The 17,388-nt window shown below is 45.8% G+C and overlaps 1 protein-coding gene across 1 annotated transcript in view; it reads right to left on the reverse strand.

Moving 5' to 3' along the window:
- fibcd1b (fibrinogen C domain containing 1b) overlaps positions 1-17,388 on the reverse strand; it is a gene marked incomplete at both ends in the record, with an annotated part of 218,001 nt that overhangs the window by 106,085 nt on the left and 94,528 nt on the right. Inside the window, 2 exons of the mRNA XM_083794061.1 lie at positions 1,677-1,813; positions 11,002-11,161. Of these exons, the coding sequence (XP_083650187.1) occupies positions 1,677-1,813; positions 11,002-11,161 (297 nt within the window). The remainder of the gene's footprint in view (positions 1-1,676; positions 1,814-11,001; positions 11,162-17,388) is intronic.

Genomic DNA, 17,388 nt, shown 5'->3' on the forward strand with positions numbered 1-17,388 from the left:
ATTGATCCTGACATGTTTCACTGAAAATTATTTATGTCTAGATTTAATGAACGGCTTTAAAAGATAAAAGGCAGCTAGTGTAAATTATATTTTTCACTTTGATTAAAATACCCATAAAGTACACGTGGGGACAAATGAACTTGTCCTATATAATCAACATGCATGCTGTGTCATGTGAGCGCATGCGTGCGTGCGCTTAAAATTAAATTAAATTAAATAATTAAAATCATTAGGTGCCGGAGCACACCAGGTCACCAGGTCTAGGCGGGGCCCTTTGACACCAGGTCTAGACGGGGCCCTTTGACACCAGGTCTAGGTGGGGCCCTTTGACACCAGGTCTAGGTGGGGCCCTTTGACACCAGGTCTAGGTGGGGCCCTTTGACACCAGGTCTAGACGGGGCCCTTTGACACCAGGTCTAGGTGGGGCCCTTTGACACCAGGTCTAGACGGGGCCCTTTGACACCAGGTCTAGGGGGGGCCCTTTGACACCAGGTCTAGGTGGGGCCCTTTGACACCAGGTCTAGACGGGGCCCTTTGACACCAGGTCTAGGCGGGGCCCTTTGACACCAGGTCTAGGTGGGGCCCTTTGACACCAGGTCTAGACGGGGCCCTTTGACACCAGGTCTAGGCGGGGCCCTTTGACACCAGGTCTAGGTGGGGCCCTTTGACACCAGGTCTAGACGGGGCCCTTTGACACCAGGTCTAGGTGGGGCCCTTTGACACCAGGTCTAGGTGGGGCCCTTTGACACCAGGTCTAGGTGGGGCCCTTTGACACCAGGTCTAGACGGGGCCCTTTGACACCAGGTCTAGGTGGGGCCCTTTGACACCAGGTCTAGACGGGGCCCTTTGACACCAGGTCTAGGGGGGGCCCTTTGACACCAGGTCTAGGTGGGGCCCTTTGACACCAGGTCTAGACGGGGCCCTTTGACACCAGGTCTAGGCGGGGCCCTTTGACACCAGGTCTAGGTGGGGCCCTTTGACACCAGGTCTAGACGGGGCCCTTTGACACCAGGTCTAGGCGGGGCCCTTTGACACCAGGTCTAGGTGGGGCCCTTTGACACCAGGTCTAGGTGGGGCCCTTTGACACCAGGTCTAGGTGGGGCCCTTTGACACCAGGTCTAGGGGGGGCCCTTTGACACTAGGTCTAGGTGGGGCCCTTTGACACCAGGTCTAGGCGGGGCCCTTTGACACCAGGTCTAGGCGGGGCCCTTTGACACGAGGTCTAGGCGGGGCCCTTTGACACCAGGTCTAGGCGGGGCCCTTTCGCGAGTCCTCTGCGAATAGCGTAGGGAGCGTAGGAGTCAGATCACATGGCTCACAGGCGCAACCCTGTTTTCCCAACAGCGAAAAATAAAGTGAATTGTGGCGTTTTAAAAACGTATCATTTCATCCACGGCCCATTCCCATTGCAGCAAGGGACATTTAGGGGGAAATGTGAACGCTGAATTAATAATAAATAGCCAACAATAAAAATAAAAAATAAAAACTGTTACATTTCCAGGAGCACAGCCGGTGTGCAGGTACCGCAGCTCGAGCCAGCCCCAGCACAAATTACGCCCGGCAATGTGTTTGCGACGTGCGTGTCTGTGCACACACACACACTTGTGTTTGTGTGTGTGTGCGTGCATGCTAGCACTACACATGAAGCTTGATAGTGTGTGTTGTGTTTGACTCACGGTCCAGCCCCCTCCGTCTGTGGTCATGTCACAGTAGACCTGGAAGCCTGCTGGGTAGTGGACAGGAAACACAGAGTAGATGCCATCCTCCCTCTGACCACTGGCGTACAGATCACCACAGTCACGGGGACGCGAGCCTGGACACACACACACACACACACACACACACACACACACACACACACACACACACACACACACACACACACACACACACACACACACACACACACACACACACACACACACACACACACACACACACACACACACGTGCACACAAGCACACATACACACACACACGCACACGGGGGAGGAAAGGGAAAATTAGTTCCAAATCCACATGGAACGGAAAACAAGTGCTTGGATCAGTAAACCAGAACGAACTAATAAATGGAAGATGATGTTGAAAATTGGATTACATGCGACTCCCGCTAGATCTGTCTCTCCCCCATACAGGCTACGTACGGTAGCCTGTATGTGTCTCTCACAGATACACGACAGACTGGTTTGGTATAGATGAAACGTTGGCTTTTAACCACATTAAACCTATAGCCTCGGGAACCCAGGCGTTTTGTTTTCAAAATAAATAGAAAAGCCTGGCATAGGAGCGCTAACCAAAAATTGCAGAGGGGGCGGGGGAGGGGAGGTGGGCACATAGGTTGGTGAACTAATCGGGAGCCGGCGTCCGTTTCCAGCGCTAGTTTGATCTTTTAGTTCTTTAACCCATTCTGACCTGAGATCAGATCCATACCAGGTTTCCACTGGACACACACTGGTCTGATTAACCCATTCTGACCTGAGATCAGATTCTAAAAATGTCAGTCGTTCTTCGATTTTTCAAAAATAGCAGACCTACAAGCTCGTATCGCGCCACTCGGTGGCGCGATATGAGCTTGTAGATCTGCTATTTTTCAATAGGTAAAGCATAACATGATGCTAACACCAAAATGGGCCCGTTCAGAATGGGTTAAGGCTATTAAACCGAAGCTGCACATATATCCAGGCAGGTTGCTTGCAGCGCTGCAGTGCATGGACCTCGTCAAATTCTTGGGTGGAAACATTCTGAAGGTGCTTCATGCTTCGCTGCTTTCACGGCAAAGCCTTTGTGTAACTTCAAAACGGCTTTGCATTGACGAGAAGGTATAAAAACACATACACATCGTTTCACATAGATTCAATGTGTCTGTGGTTTGAGGAAACGTTTCAATGGCATTTCTTTTCCACCATTTTCCGTTTTTGTCTCTGGGCCGATTGGGTCAGAAACAACGTTAGTTGGGTAAACATGGTGGAATAGCATTGCCCCTTGAAGCTGCAATGTCACCGTGTGGAAATGGGTCCCCAGTGTGTCGGTTCTGAAAGTGTTTCCTAAAAATCGGTCCCAAATGGCCGACTTCTGGGATGACGCAAATGGAGGAAAAGAGAAGGGCATGAGAGGGGAGGAGGAAAGCTGAGAATGTGTTGCTTAATGGAAAAAGATACGACGAAAACTGCACGCACGCACATGCACATGCACAGACACAGCCCTTCAAAAAACCCAACAATCCAAACTTCAAAGATGAATCGAAGTTAATGAATAAAAGGAACAACAGTATAGAGAAACAGCATTACAATATGAAGGAGGCATGGTGTGGTGTGAGCTGACAGATGTGAGCTGACAGAAGGAGACAGCAGCAAACAAAGAGGAAAAAGAAGCACAGGATGCAGGAAAAGGTATAAGTCATTGAAATTAACCACGAAAATCCTTAATGTTCAACCCTTTGGTGAACATTGTACCTCAGGCATATATCGGCCCCCTACATTTCTATCCAGGCCGGCGGGCGGACCTCTGATTGACTTAGCCATAACCATAATAGAGTTATCAAAGCAGCTACGACCAAATATGGAGTGTGTTGTCTAACCGCAATGTGTCGTCATGGCATCAGGTGCAAACAAATTAGTCAGCTCCTTTTATGGGCCCATGTGGCCGTTTGCCCCAACTGCCACTCAAAAGTGGCTATTGGCTCCTTTGCACAAGTGGCTTTCACATTGGAGCCTCGCCATTTCTATGTGGATCCTGAGGTCCAAATATTTCCCCAGTTTTTTTTCTTTTTTCTTTTTTGACATCTCAAGAGTTATATAAACACTGGCGACTTTACTGTGCATGTGTCAGAGAGAGAGAGAGACTTTACTGTGCATGTGTCAGAGAGAGAGAGAGACAGGGACATAAATAGAGACTATAGCTGTCTCTGTGTCATCGCTGTGCACATCGCTGCATGGCGGTGGGACAGCAGGGTGCCAAGTTATCAGCAGGCCAGAGTATATGGACACTATTGCTGGGACACACTGCACTCTTAACCCATTCTGACCTGAGATCAGATTCATACGAGGTTTCCGCCGGACACACACTGGTCCTGATGAACCCATTCTGACCTGAGATCAGATTCTAAAAATGTCAGTCGTTCTTCGATTTTTCAAAAAATAGCAGACCTACAAGCTCGTATCGCGCCACTCGGTGGCGCGATATGAGCTTGTAGATCTGCTATTTTTAAATAGCTAAAGCATAACATGATGCTAACACCAAAATGGGTTCCCGTTCAGAATGGGTTAAAGCATTAACCCATTTAGACTTGAGGCCGATTCTGAATGCTGTCTTCTGAATGCTGACATGCTTCTGAATGCTTTCTGTAAACCCCCGTTTCTAAAGATAGTGGTTCTCAAACTATTTCATGTCAAGGACCCCAAACATATGTATTTTTCCACTGGCGTCGACCCCCATCTGTTGTTCCAGGGACTCCCAAGAAGCAAAGGTTAGAGTTAAAAAATGTTCACTGTGAAAGAATATATATTCAAATAATTGCGCCATATTTTCACGATGTTTTAAAAAATTGCAGATCTACAAGCTCATATTAGCTTGTAGATCTGCTATTATTTCAATAGTATAACAACATGGCTAAAGTGGTTTAAAAGCTAAGGTGACACGGATGCGTTCCCGTCCTAGATGTGTTAAAGTATTAAACAAGGGAGAGAGCATTATTCCCCTGGCGGTGTATAAGGAAGGAAGAGATCGTCTAGAGATTATGAATGCCAGCCTTCGCTGGGTCAAACCGCCGAATTTAACAAGAGCCATGAGAGTTCTTGCAAAGGTCAATTGTGACTTCTTCTTTTTTTTATATAGTCCTCGGGTTGTAGAGCATGTCTGGTGACTGGTCCCCTTGAAACGTGTTCCTTATGTAAGCCACCGATATCGAGCTCTGGCATTTGTCATGATGATCATCAGCCTCAAAGGGGAAGCATGGCCCATTTAGTTTAGCTTTTCCTTTTTGGTTTTTACAGAAGACTAATGAAAAACAGCAATAACAAAAGACTATATCTGGGGAGCTAATAATGATTAGTAGCTGCAATAAGGGCTGCCCAAATGAGACCATTTCATCTGGAATATGGCGTCCGCTAGTGTCTTCATCATGCACACCCTAAGAAACAGGGTTGCATTTAGCCTGGAATCCAGACTGATTGCTAATTGCTATACTGTACCGTTCAGCTTTTTTCTTCTTTTTTTTAACTTCACGGTCTGGCAAGCCTCCAAACGGGAGAAAGCTCCTCGTCTGATTGTTCTGTGTGTGTGTGTGTGTGTGTGTGTGTGTGTGTGTGTGTGTGTGTGTGTGTGGTTGGGAGGGGGGGGGGGGGGGGGTTAGTGTCAATATCATATCCATATCATGATAATACCCCTGGAGGTAGCACTTTACATTAAGGTCATTGTAATTAACATTAATTAAGCATTAATAAGCAGATGGTCAAAATCAAATGATCGGAAACAGATCTGGAGCACACAAAACGTGATCGGTGACATCCCTATATCTGAAACCATCTAAAAGCGATACATTTAATGAGGATAGTTTCCAGCCTATTTTTAGCGCGTCGAAGCGGTTGGGAGGTTAGTGTCTTCAAGAGGAATATTCAGCCTGCAAGGCTTTCCGTAATTGAGTATTCCTCAGCCATCATGGCAGAGGCTCAAAGCAAGTGGGCCTGGCGCTGCCATAGCAGGTGCAGCTGCACTAAAAGGGTCATTAGAACCTGCATTCATTATAATGGACACCTCTGTCCTGCAGCTCTCTCGCTCTATCTCTCCGCATGCAGCTGCCTTCAGGGGATGACACTGTAGATTTTTATAAACGACATGCCTTCCTGAATTGTCACTATGAATTCAACTGTTTTTGTACATTACATTACCTCATGTAGATTACGGTGGATATAGTCACGACGATATTGTACACACACTACTGGGGATTGGAGATATTGCTCATGTTGTATAGACTAAATAGAAACACCTTTTATCTTCTTGATGCACACCAGCAAGGACTCGAGTCAGCTGTATATGAAATGCATTGCTGATGCTGGCAGAGGAAAAGTTTAAAGGATTTCATCAACATGTCCCTAAATCCCTCCATTTCTTGGTGTAGCCTACTTGAATATTCCTAATCCCTGTTGTGTAAATACATTGCCAGTTTACTCTTATTGTACTTTTTCATTCTTAGTTGTATCTCTTTCTCTTTCCAACCGGAAAAGTGAGAATTCGCCTCGATGTAAACAGATTTATATATGTTTTTACTTCTCACTCCTTTTCGGATATGCTTAGTTTATTCTTTTTTGCCTTTTTCTTTGTTTCGTTTTCTTATATTTTAAGCTATTTATTTTAATAGTTTTTCCTTGTAATTAGGAAATGCCAAGTACTGTTTGTTTCATTTATTTTAGAGGCATATTCAAAATAAACATTACATGTCTTAGATCCATCTCATCATATAGTAGCTTCAGGACCTCCTTACATTCACATCTAGACTCAACTTGTCTATGCTTCTAACCTGACTGTAACCTTTTATGACCCTGAAATATTTGCGCTGTGACCTACTCTAGACTGTATTATGTGGTGGTTGGTGGTGTAGGTGGAAGATGGTGAGCAAGCTATTTGTGTATATATTTGTATATCTGTATGTATCTGTGTACTGCATATTTTGTGTATTTGTGTACAGTATGCTATTCTGTATTTTGTTTTTTATGGGTCCCTCTTGAAAATGAGATGCTGCATCTCAAGGGGCTGTCCCTTCAATAAAAATCTGAAAAATCTGAAATGTCTGCCCCTCCACACAGAATACAGAATCTATTTACATCCAGGTCACGTCTCGGTCCCGTGGGTCTCAAAATAAGATACTGAGAAACACGGGCGGAATCATTGATTAATACCTGGCAGTTAATAATGTGTTAGTAGCTGAAAGACAATGAGAAAATCTGAGCTATATGAGGGGGGGCATTACTTAGATATTCTGACATATTTACTACTTGTTTACATTGTCTCAATACTACTGGAATATTCCTTTTTGAATAAAATGTCCAAATGTAAAACCCGCGAACAGGAGATTTCACACATGGTAAGGGGAAACAGTCATTCTCTCTGTGTATTCATTCTGCTCTGAAGCATCCCAGACGACATTGTATAGCTGAAAGCTGAATGATGAAGGTGTTACATTCCTTCCATTGTCTGGATGCTCTGTCTCCATCTGTCTGCAGACTGGTGTTACATTCCTTCCATTGTCTGGATGCTCTGTCTCCATCTGTCTGCAGACTGCTCATCCACTTCCTGGATCCTCTCGGGCAGAAAACTATCTCCATATGCATATTTCAATTTTTTTGCCAGCTGCTTGAAAAGCGTCTAGACAACATGTCGATCTACCTCTACTAGCGACCATGCTATATATAGCGTTAGTAGTAGCGATTTCCTAAGGCCAGGGGTGTCCTCACTTTGACTTGAGAGCTACTTTCAAAATGACCAGCTCAACAAGATCTATATACCACCCAAAAAAGTATCCAATTGCTGAAAATAGTTAAAAAATATACCTGGAGGAGCTTTGGAATACATATAAGACATAAGACCTTACATATAAGACAAAGACTTACCCATAGTCTGAAGTAAGCGTACTCTGAGCACTGCAACGTGAAGCCGTATTGGCTACATGCTCCGAACGCCGCAACGTGGAGCTATGTGAGCCGAGAGAGGCTGGGGCACACAAAATGATTATAGACGTTCGAGACGTACGAGTGTTGCACAAAAGTAGTGAAAAACGCTGTTTAAGCGGTTTATTATAGTAACAATTAAAAAAAAGCAACGGTTTTGGACAGCAATGATTTCAGAGTAGAGGAAAACAATCCTTTCATTTATGAACTGCCATCTGAACATGATTTTGTTTATTTGACGCAATCTACTGGAATTCTAATACAGAAAATAACGGAGTGACCCAGGCGGGGTGGGAGTGACATCTGGACTTCAGTACGTGACCCATGAGGCGGAGAGGGAGTGACATCTGGACTTCAGTACGTGACCCATGAGGCGGAGAGGGAGCGACATCTGGACTTCAGTACGTGACCCATGAGGCGGAGAGGGAGTGACATCTGGACTTCAGTACGTGACCCATGAGGCGGAGAGGGAGTGACATCTGGACGTCAGTACGTGACCCATGAGGCGGAGAGGGAGTGACATCTGGACTTCAGTACGTGACCCATGAGGCGGAGAGGGAGTGACATCTGGACGTCAGTACGTGGCCCATGAGGCGGAGAGGGAGTGACATCTGGACGTCAGTACGTGACCCATGAGGCGGGGTGGGAGCGACATCTGGACTTCAGTACGTGACCCATGAGGCGGAGAGGGAGCGACATCTGGACTTCAGTACGTGACCCATGAGGCGGAGTGGGAGCGACATCTGGACTTCAGTACGTGACCCATGAGGCGGAGAGGGAGTGACATCTGGACTTCAGTACGTGACCCATGAGGCGGAGAGGGAGCGACATCTGGACTTCAGTACGTGACCCATGAGGCGGAGAGGGAGTGACATCTGGACTTCAGTACGTGACCCATGAGGCGGAGAGGGAGTGACATCTGGACTTCAGTACGTGACCCATGAGGCGGAGAGGGAGTGACATCTGGACGTCAGTACGTGACCCATGAGGCGGAGAGGGAGTGACATCTGGACTTCAGTACGTGACCCATGAGGCGGAGAGGGAGTGACATCTGGACTTCAGTACGTGACCCATGAGGCGGAGAGGGAGCGACATCTGGACGTCAGTACGTGACCCATGAGGCGGAGAGGGAGTGACATCTGGACGTCAGTACGTGACCCATGAGGCGGAGAGGGAGTGACATCTGGACTTCAGTACGTGACCCATGAGGCGGAGAGGGAGTGACATCTGGACTTCAGTACGTGACCCATGAGGCGGAGTGGGAGCGACATCTGGACTCTATTGAAGTGGCCACGTCGCTGCAGTGCAGAGGCAGCCGAGAGGTGCTTCAGTGCCGTCGGCGACGGAACTTCACCTAACCTCTAAAGGCCATTGTTCTGTTATGGTGGAACGCTCAGCATTTCTATAGCGCCTTTATGCAAAGCACAGTACAATGTGCTGTTACAGTCACCGGCTTGCACACACGCGGTGCCACCCCCTCCCCCCCGCGCATGTGGCCAACTCATTGAGAGCAGTTTAGGGGCTCAGTGTCGAGGACACGTTGACACAAAGCCAGGAGGGATCCAAGGATCGAGTCGCTCAAAGGCCCTTTGGAGGTTCCCAGATGGACGCTTTGCCTCCTGATCCTCTCTGTATGCCGCCACACTGCAGAGACTGCTTATCATAACACTGCCTTAAAGGTTGACAGGGCATGTGGCTGTGCACGCACGTCTTTTCCACTGCATGCACACACACACGCACGCATTGTTTCCATGTGCACGTCTACCTGTATGTGCAAATGTGTGTGAAATATTCATGGGCTATGCTGCGAGCCGTCTCTCACACTCAAACTTGCCAAATCTCCATGTGCATCTATCTCTCTGTCTCTCTCTCTGTCTCTGTCTCTCTCTCTCTCTCTGGTGGCATTAGCAGTGGAGTGTGTTATATTTGTGAGTGCTACATAAAGCGGCCTTGGCTGGGTGCTCCTTGGCTGCCTGTGCAGAGCAGGACCGTAGCAGGAGATTTCCCACAGGTCTGGTTCTGAAGGCTTTCCTGAGGGAAGACGCCTCAGGCCTCTCTCCCTCTTCCTCCCCCCTCCCCCTCTCTCTCTCTCTCTCTCTCTCTCTCTCTCTCTGTATAGCCTTATGTGTGTGCCTCTGTCTCTCAGAGAGGGAAACACAGCAATACAGCCCAATGGCTAATTGCCCAATTTCTCATAGTGTGAAGACTGTTAGATGTTGGAGTAGATATACAGATCTGATGCCCTCGGAAAGAGGCTGACCTGTGTGTGTGTGTGTGTGTGTGTGTGTGTGTGTGTGTGCCTAACCACATAAACCCCATCTTCAGAAAAACTCCTGTAAAGACCCTGCCGTGGTGCATGCAGCTTTGTCGGCACACAATTGGCCCGTGTTTGGGGGAGGGAAGCCGGGTGGGGAGGGAGACAGTAGTCGCTGCACGTACTCCCACGGCCTGGGGCGGCACCCGTCAGCGGGGCGTGTTGGGCGGGAGGAGTGGGACGATGGCCTCCATAACTTCCTCTCGGTGGGGGCCATATCTCCATATATAAAAGGGACATAGACAGACGCGTACAAAGCCCTCCCCCGACGCCGTGACTCAGACACATTGGTCGGATCGGCATTGCAACGTATGTGTGGAATCGATGATGACCAACACCCGCATAATGACATGACACCATGGGCAGGGACGGGCACACATAGACATCAAAGGGGGCTTCAGCCCCTGCCCGTATACCCGTCTGTAAAACAACTAGCCCTCTCCAGACCACAAATGCAGCATTTACTACATGGTGAATGCAAATGCTCCTCCTTTCCATGCCATGCCGTAAGGCAGCATTCAGGAGAATTGCTTTTCCCCCCCCCGAAGTCTCCTGAACGTGAACACAGTATTTTTGCGTTGAACAAATTTGTTTAGAAATCCATGTCGGTATACACCGCATCGCCACTATAGCTAAAGAGTGCTGCATGGGTTGCACCCAGAAAATAGCTGATCTACAATCTCTCAACGTGTCGCAGCGCGACGCGTTGTGAGCTTGTAGATCTGCTATTTTCATTCCCTGCCTCTGTAACACTCTCTGACACCAGGGTTTAACCCATTCTGACCTGAGATCAGATTCTAAAAATGTCTTCTACATCCTGACAGTTTTCTGAAAAAGCTGTTTCTATGTCAGTCGTTCTTCGATTTTTCAAAAATAGCAGACCTACAAGCTCGTAGCGCGCCACTCGGTGGCACGCTATGGGCTTGTAGATCTGCTATTTTTTCAATAGCTAAAGCATAATGTAATGCCAACACCAAAAGGGGTTCCCACCCAAAATGGGTTAAAACAGATGTTTATTCTCCTCACCGTTGGAGCAGCCCTTGAAGCGAGCCCCTCTGGCCGGCGCCCTCTGCAGGTCGGCCTTGACGCGCGCCTTCAGCCCCACGTTCTCCTTCTGCATGGCGTTGAGCGTGTCGCTCACCGAGTTCACCACCTTCACCATGTTGATCTGGCTCTCTGACAGCAGCTGAGAGAGACATAGAGAGAGAGAAAGAGAGAGGGAGAGATAGAGAGAGAGAGAGAGAGAGAGAGAGAGAGATAGAGAGAGAGAGAGAGAGAGAGAGATTAGATTTTTTGATTTTAAGCACTGGTTTGTGATATACTGTAGACCAAAACCAGGATCTTAACTGCATGCCAGTCTTAAATATATAATCACAAAAAGAAAAAACTAAATCAAAGGAACAACACCAGCCTTGAAAAAGCAGATCAAAAAGTGAATAGCAGTTCATCATCGTCCCCCACTGTACACAATACTTCCCCTATATTGCCCATTTTGTACTGAAACCCTCCAGTTCATCCACCATCTCATAATAGGCATATTCGACTGAGTCGTGCCTTTACCAGTCCAGTCAGAAAGAGCACAGGGTCCACACAACCCTCAGGGCCTGATTTCTTCGGCTTAGCCAGATGGCAAGCAAGAGAGAGAGAGAGAGACCTTTTTTTTTACTTTTTACTTTTATTTACAAACTAAAAAACAGTAAACACTTTTCAAACAGGCATTTGAGGTTCAAAATAAGGGCATTCTTACCCAAAAACAAAACCAAAAAGAAGAGTCTCATCAACAACTGAACAAATAACATAGTTAAAACACCATTGTTGCACAAAAGTGTCCACATTTTTCATTCCCTGGTGAAATCTAAAATCGAGAGAGAGAGATGGGTAGCTATTGTCGTATCTGGACAATAATAATCATTCTATAACCAAATGTTGGAGTCTGTAAGTCTAGCTGGAGCCATCATGCATAGATAGTAAGTAGTCTGGCTCGGCTGGGTGTGATAGGAATTAGCATGCTATTGTTTCAACCAAGAGGTCAATTGATTAAATCTCAGACGTCACTCTATATGCATCTCAATGCCATTTGTATGTAAAGTTTCAAACCCTCCCAGAGACCCCAATGTTTGATGTTAAACTGCATATAATCTGACATTGTAAGTGAAAGAGGGAGGCTGGTTGGGGCACAGCATGGCCACGGGGTAACTCTGCTGTTCTTGGTTTTGGTCTGCAATAAATACAACTCTGATGCATCTACACTTCAGCTCATCTCTGCCTGGTGTTTTTTCCATCCGATCGTCTGAGCGTCTGATGCCATTGCCTGGTTACTTTTCCTGCAGTATGCTGTTTAGTATAGAGAAACTCTTTCAGCCTTTTTGTCACTATTTTAGTCCAGTTTAGTTAGTGTACTTGAAGTATGAAATTTACTTCACTATTGTTACTTTAGTTGCATGAGACATGAAGTTTCAGATGTATTAGAAAACACCATTGTTGCACAAAAGTGTCCAAATCTTTCATTCCCTGGTGAAGTTTCAGATGTGTTAGAAGAAAACACCATGTTAGCCTGCATGGCTCCAGACCACAGAGCCCTGCCCACTCACTGAGTGGACTGCCTGCATGCTTCAGTCAGATAATCAGCTACAGGCTACCAATTGCATAACGGTATGAAGTTTCTTATGGACGAAAGGGAACCGCTCTAACGTAAAAGAAATTATCATTGCATCGAATCACATCGAATCACAGTAAAAAACAAGAATCTGCCAGGTTTAACAAGCCCCCTCCCACCCCTGGCATTTCAGAGTATAGGGTCAGACTCCCATTGGCTTAGGCGGCGTTTCAGAGTATGGGGTCAGACTCCGATCCCATTGGTGCGGTGTTTCAGACTATAGGGTCAGACTCCCATTGGCTTAGGTGCAGCCAATCATGACTAGGTCACTGATAAAAACGGGAGTATGTCACCTGACAAAAAGGTTCTTTGAAAGCTGCAATCCTTAAAACGTCTTAAAACATATATTTTCTTTTATAAAATGTGATTTATTCCCATGTGTATGGTAAGAGTATGTTAGTAAAACATAAGGTTGCAGAGCTTTCTCAGTCAGTGAGACATTTTGACCCTGGTGACGGCTATAGGATATTTTGCTGACAATGTAAATAAGGTTTATATATAATGTGAAGGAGCGGATTGCAGAGCGGATTGCATACTAGCTTTGGTGCCAGCTTTATTGTAGGTCGAACACCTATGGCCCCATCTTGGGCGCACCTTAACCTGTTATCACTAAACGTCTTTGCCATATATTTTACTATCTTGAAAAACATTTGAAAATAGTTCAACTATATCTAATCTACATGTAGATCGGCTAATTGAACCGTTTAATGTTAATTTAACTCTGACAGTGTGGCTACACATAGAACCAAATGGACCCGTACACTCTCAGAGTTACAGACCCATATAAAGGGTCCATTTGGTTCCAAACTCATCATTTAGCTGGGGACCCCCTGGAACTCCATCAAGGACCCCACTTTGGGAACCACTGCTACACTGCATGCTGTTATACGCAGCGCTGTGATTGCTCTATAGGAGCAGAGTAGCACAGTGCAGGGTGAGGAAGGCTGGTGATGAATGGGCATGCCTGGAGAGAGAGAGAGAGAGAGAGAGAGAGAGACAGAGAGAGAGAGAGAGAGAGGGAAGTCTTCATGACCCACTCTGCTCTGCCCTTTACTATGCGGCTTTTGTCAACACTGCATATTGTGGATAGGTCATCCTGTTGCACACCGTCCTATTTGGTCATTGACTTCACACCGCATAAAGCACTGCCCCCCAACCGCCCACAAAACACACACACACACACACATACAGTGGACAGTCCACACAAACATGTACTGTACATGCACACACACACACATACAGTGGACAGTCCACACAAACATGTACTGTACATGCACACACACACACATACAGTGGACAGTCCACACAAACATGTACTGTACATGCACACACACACACATACAGTGGACAGTCCACACAAACATGTACTGTACATGCACACGCAGACCTGAACTGTCCAAAGTCAGAGATAAGATAAGCGGTTGCAATCATGCTGTCCTGTGGCGCGCGCGTGCACGTGTGTGTGTGTGTGTGTGTGTGTGTGTGTGTGTGCGAGAGAGAGAAGGTGGTTAACTGTGTTAGACACAAAGCCCCAGCAGCCGTTCACTGGCCTCAATAAGCATGCAGCTCACCCCAGAGTCACTGTGGGCAACACCACAATCACATTACACACACACACACACACACACACACACACACACACACACACACACACACACACACACACACACACACACACACACACACACACACACACACACACACACACACACACACACACACACACAGAAGGGATGACCCATTTTGTTACTGAGAAACTGGGCAAGATGCACCAGAGAAAATTGGGTTTTCTGCTATGTGGGTGTGCTATTGTGTGGCATGATTACACATGTGTTATTATTTTTCTTCTCTTTTTTTTTCTCCAATATATTTGACATTTATATTAGGATGGAGTACTTTTTATAAAGGCACTTTCTCTTTCATTTCTTTCTTTCTTTAGCTTTGTGGTACATTCATTTGGATGTGAATATAGTGCAGAGAGAGGGAACACAATGTAGAGGAGGAAAGCTGTCTGGGCGCTACCGTTTACTTTAAACCACCGATTCTCAACCTGTGGGCCAGGGACCACTGGTGGGCCGCAGGGATATTCACTATTTAAATCCGACGTCATTTTGTAGTGCTACGTTACGTCCGGGTCCAAGTGGCACCAGCTCCCATCCGCATCTCATTGTAAATAGCATATCTAAACGCGTGAATCTTTTTACACGTTACTTTTCAGAAAGGATTTAGTTGACACAATAAAATAAAATGGCGATAGTATTCCATGAGGGGCAGACGGCCTGTCACAGCCAGATTTGGGAGAGCAGCGCAGCTTTGTTGTTGCGAGGAAAGCGGTAAAATTAGACTTTCGTGGTTGTTTTCGTCTCAGATTTAGTCCGACGGAGCGTCACAGTATAACTCTATGGGGACACAAAAGCGACACAAAAGTAGGACCCGGAAGTATCTCAGGAGGGGGCGCTCACGTCACAGCTAAAATACTGAATTGCCTTATACTAGGGCAGTAAGCAACTAGTCGACTATTCAACTAGTCGACTAGTAAATCCACTAGTCGACCTTGTTGGTACTAGTTGCCAAGTTGATAAGAAAATCCCCGATTTTGTAGGCCTCAAGATCAGGTAGATTATAGTTACAGTATAGTCACCAATGTACACAGTACAAATATATATTTTTAGTAAACTATAGGCAACTAGTCAACTATAATAAAAATGACTAGAAGTGAGTGCCCTACCTTATACACATAGTTCAAATAACCCACTCCTGCTTTACACACTACATCCACGGTTTCAGGTTCTGAACACTATTTAAATGTGTCACAGTGTTTAGATATATAAACAGAAGAACATGTTTAATCACTTTAAACGCTAAACATAATTATGTGTTTGGGTAGTCAGTCATATCCGTGTTTAGAATTAGAACACTAAACTGTTTGAGGTGTTCTCGTGAGGTTTTTGAGGTGTACTTGTGGTTCTAATGCATTTTATGACCATAAATAGAACAACATATTTTCAGATGGGAGTCGGCGGCCAATTAATATATTTTTTGGGGTCCTCGACATGAAAATGTCAAGGACCATGAGAATGTCAAGGACCCCACCTGCATCATCAGTGTGGATGATCAGGTGCATGGGACATTCTCATGGTGCATGGGAGCGGCTTAGTTTTAGTTTAGTAAGTTGTCTATGTTCATGTACAGTATGCATGGCTGTTTTTGTTGTACATATACTGTATTGTTCTGTCTATTGTACTCTTTGCATATTTTATCTATCTAAAGACGTGCTACACTACACAGATCTCCAGGCAGAATGGAAGCATGGACACTGTGATTATAATGTGGCCAACACACTAAGGCACTCAGCTGAAGTGTAGATAGGGCTTAAGTGGTACTGGTTATGACAGAGCTGCTTTTTATAAATAGAACCATAGAGAGGTATTGTACCTGAACGCGATTATACAATACACGTGAGTCAGTGTGTGTGTGTGTGTGTGTGTGTGTGTGTGTGTGTGTGTGTGTGTGTGTGTGTGTGAGTGAAACAGAAACATGCGTGTGTGAGCGAGAGAGAGAGAGAGAGCGTGGGAGAGAGAAGCAGAAGCTTTAAAATGATGACATACCTCTTCATACAGAACTGAAATGTCTTTTGTATAGGATGACAAATGAGGGGCACTTGTTGGAAACAATGTTGTGAAAGGGCTCTATGAGAGCTTATATGAGTTGAATTGTGTGTGAAGTGTGCGTGTGTGACTGTGCATGTGCGTGTGCGTGCGGTATATGAGAGAGCGAGTGAGTCACTACATGTTTACAGTGTGGATGTGCATATCCTAATTGGTATAGGTATACCTTTATTATAGTTATCATTCTTGATGTGGACATCCCTTAGGAGACAGAGAGAGAGAGAGAGAATAATGTGAATTCAAAACAACATGATTTGAAATTCTAGTTTTTTCCTGAGCGAGTGCAAATCTGTCCTTGTATGCCATGAATGATTTGCTTTTGTTGTGCCCACACGTGCATGCTTTGCTTTTGTTGTGAGCACGTGCACACGCGCGTGCATGACGCATGCGTGTGCATTCACTGTAGGTTTGTTACGGAGTGTTATCTGCAGCTACTTTAAGTTAATGCAATTGGCTGTCATTATAGCCTTGCCATCTACATGACGTTATTTAACAGTGGCTGGTGTTTATGGAAGTGCACATTCTGCCATTGTAAACTCTGGGAATGCGAGACTGTACATTTGCTAAGTGCTGCTTATAAAAGCATTAATATTGACATGGCAGGTTTCACAGTTTGTCGATGTCGGGCGGAATCCTGGCTTTTATGTCCAAGAACTGTCCCTTAGTTATTATTGTATTGAAACATTTTAAGCTATAGTGGAAATAGCAGCTCTATCGCGAGGCGTCGTTGATCTGCTGTTTTCGCTGCGTTTGTGTGACACTCTCGTATGATGTATTAGGGCATTCATTTACCAAAAACAACTTACAGTTGAAATACGGAGATGCAACGTTTGTGATCGACGGCAACGATATGCATTCGTAAACTCTTGGATGTAAGACTGGGAGAACTTAACCTGCTGCTTAGAAAGCATGAATTGGCAAAAGGCAGATCTCACAGTTATGGCTTATTTGTTGTAATAAATAAGAGCATGGATGTTCTTTGTGTGAATGTACAGTATATACAGTAGTGTACACTAAACATGAAGTGCCCGACTAAGTAAACAACAAGGCTTAAGTGGCCAATGGAACAATCTTATTTAGCAATTTAGC

Source organism: Protomyctophum parallelum, assembly GCF_964188405.1.
Source record: "Protomyctophum parallelum genome assembly, chromosome: 21".
NCBI classification, from domain to species: domain Eukaryota; kingdom Metazoa; phylum Chordata; class Actinopteri; order Myctophiformes; family Myctophidae; genus Protomyctophum; species Protomyctophum parallelum.